Source organism: Egretta garzetta, unplaced genomic scaffold, assembly GCF_000687185.1.
Source record: "Egretta garzetta isolate BGI_Z169 unplaced genomic scaffold, ASM68718v1 scaffold740, whole genome shotgun sequence".
In the NCBI taxonomy this organism is placed as follows: Eukaryota; Metazoa; Chordata; class Aves; order Pelecaniformes; family Ardeidae; genus Egretta; species Egretta garzetta.
In genome coordinates, this window is record NW_009258397.1 from 9,557 (window position 1) to 10,648 (window position 1,092).

A 1,092-nucleotide genomic window follows, 5' to 3' on the forward strand; every position below is an offset into this window, starting at 1 on the left:
TTAATGCAATTTAATATAATTTAATTTTATTTATTTATATTTAATTTATTTTAATTTAATTTAATCTCATTCAATTTCATTTCATTTCACTCCCCCCCCTTTAGCTACGGCCCTTTCCATTGGCTGCGCTGTTCCCTATCGAAAACCCTGAGCCATTCTCCACGCCGTTCGCTCCCTTTTTCCCTGCGTGAGCCATTGTTTCCCTTCAACGCCCCCAGCCCAATATTTTCCTTCCCACATCGCCCGCATTTCCTTGGCGCAAGCCGGGAACCGCTGACATCGACCCCCGTGGTGCAAATGCACTTGACGCCTGCAGAAGCGTCAGAACCTGATTTTTCTCCTCAATTGCCCAAGGGATGGGAGTTAAACAAAAAAAAATCCACTTGGTGCCCACATCCGGCTGCTTTTCTGGGCGTTTTTAATCAACCACGGCCCGCGGGGACCCTTCGGCATCGCCGCTAACGTCCCATCTTCCTCCAGGACGTTCAGTACACAGACATCGACTACATGGAGGCGAGGAAGGATTTTACGTACAACAAAGTGAACTTCACAGACCTCCCCGGCTTCCGAGCCTACCTGCATGGCTACGGGCAGAAATACGTCATCATCCTGGTGAGCGCGGCGCTGCTCATCGTCGCATTGGCCATAGCGTCGTTATCCGCGGGTTTGTGATTGTGTTTGATGTGCGCCTTGGCACACGAGGCATCTGCCCATGTAGAACCATGGGATCACTGGGGTTGGAGAAGTCCTTGGAGATCCCCCAGCCCAACCGCTCCCCTACCCCTGCCATCCCACCCCCAAACCCTGGCCCTCAGCACCTCGGCTGCCCGGCTGTTAAATCCCCCCAGGGGCGGGGACTCGACCCCTTCCCTGGGCAGCCCCTTCCAGCCCCCGACAGCCCCAAGGGGAAGGAATTGTTCCCCATGGCCAACCTCACCCTGCCCTGGCACAACTTGAGGCCGGTGCCCCTCGTCCCATCGCCCCTTCCCTGGGAGCAGAGCCCGACCCCCCCGGCTCCCCCCTCCTCTCAGGCAGTTGTAGGCAGCGATGAGGGCTCCCCTCAGCCTCCTCTGCTCCAGGCTGAACCCCCCC

General features: G+C 56.1%; 1 protein-coding gene across 1 annotated transcript in view; it reads left to right on the forward strand.

Moving 5' to 3' along the window:
- The window catches only part of LOC104129726 (maltase-glucoamylase, intestinal), a gene marked incomplete at its 5' end in the record, with an annotated part of 53,605 nt that overhangs the window by 8,993 nt on the left and 43,520 nt on the right, over window positions 1–1,092 (forward strand). The window contains 1 exon segment of the mRNA XM_035898259.1: window positions 481–612. Coding sequence (XP_035754152.1) covers window positions 481–612 — 132 coding nt within the window.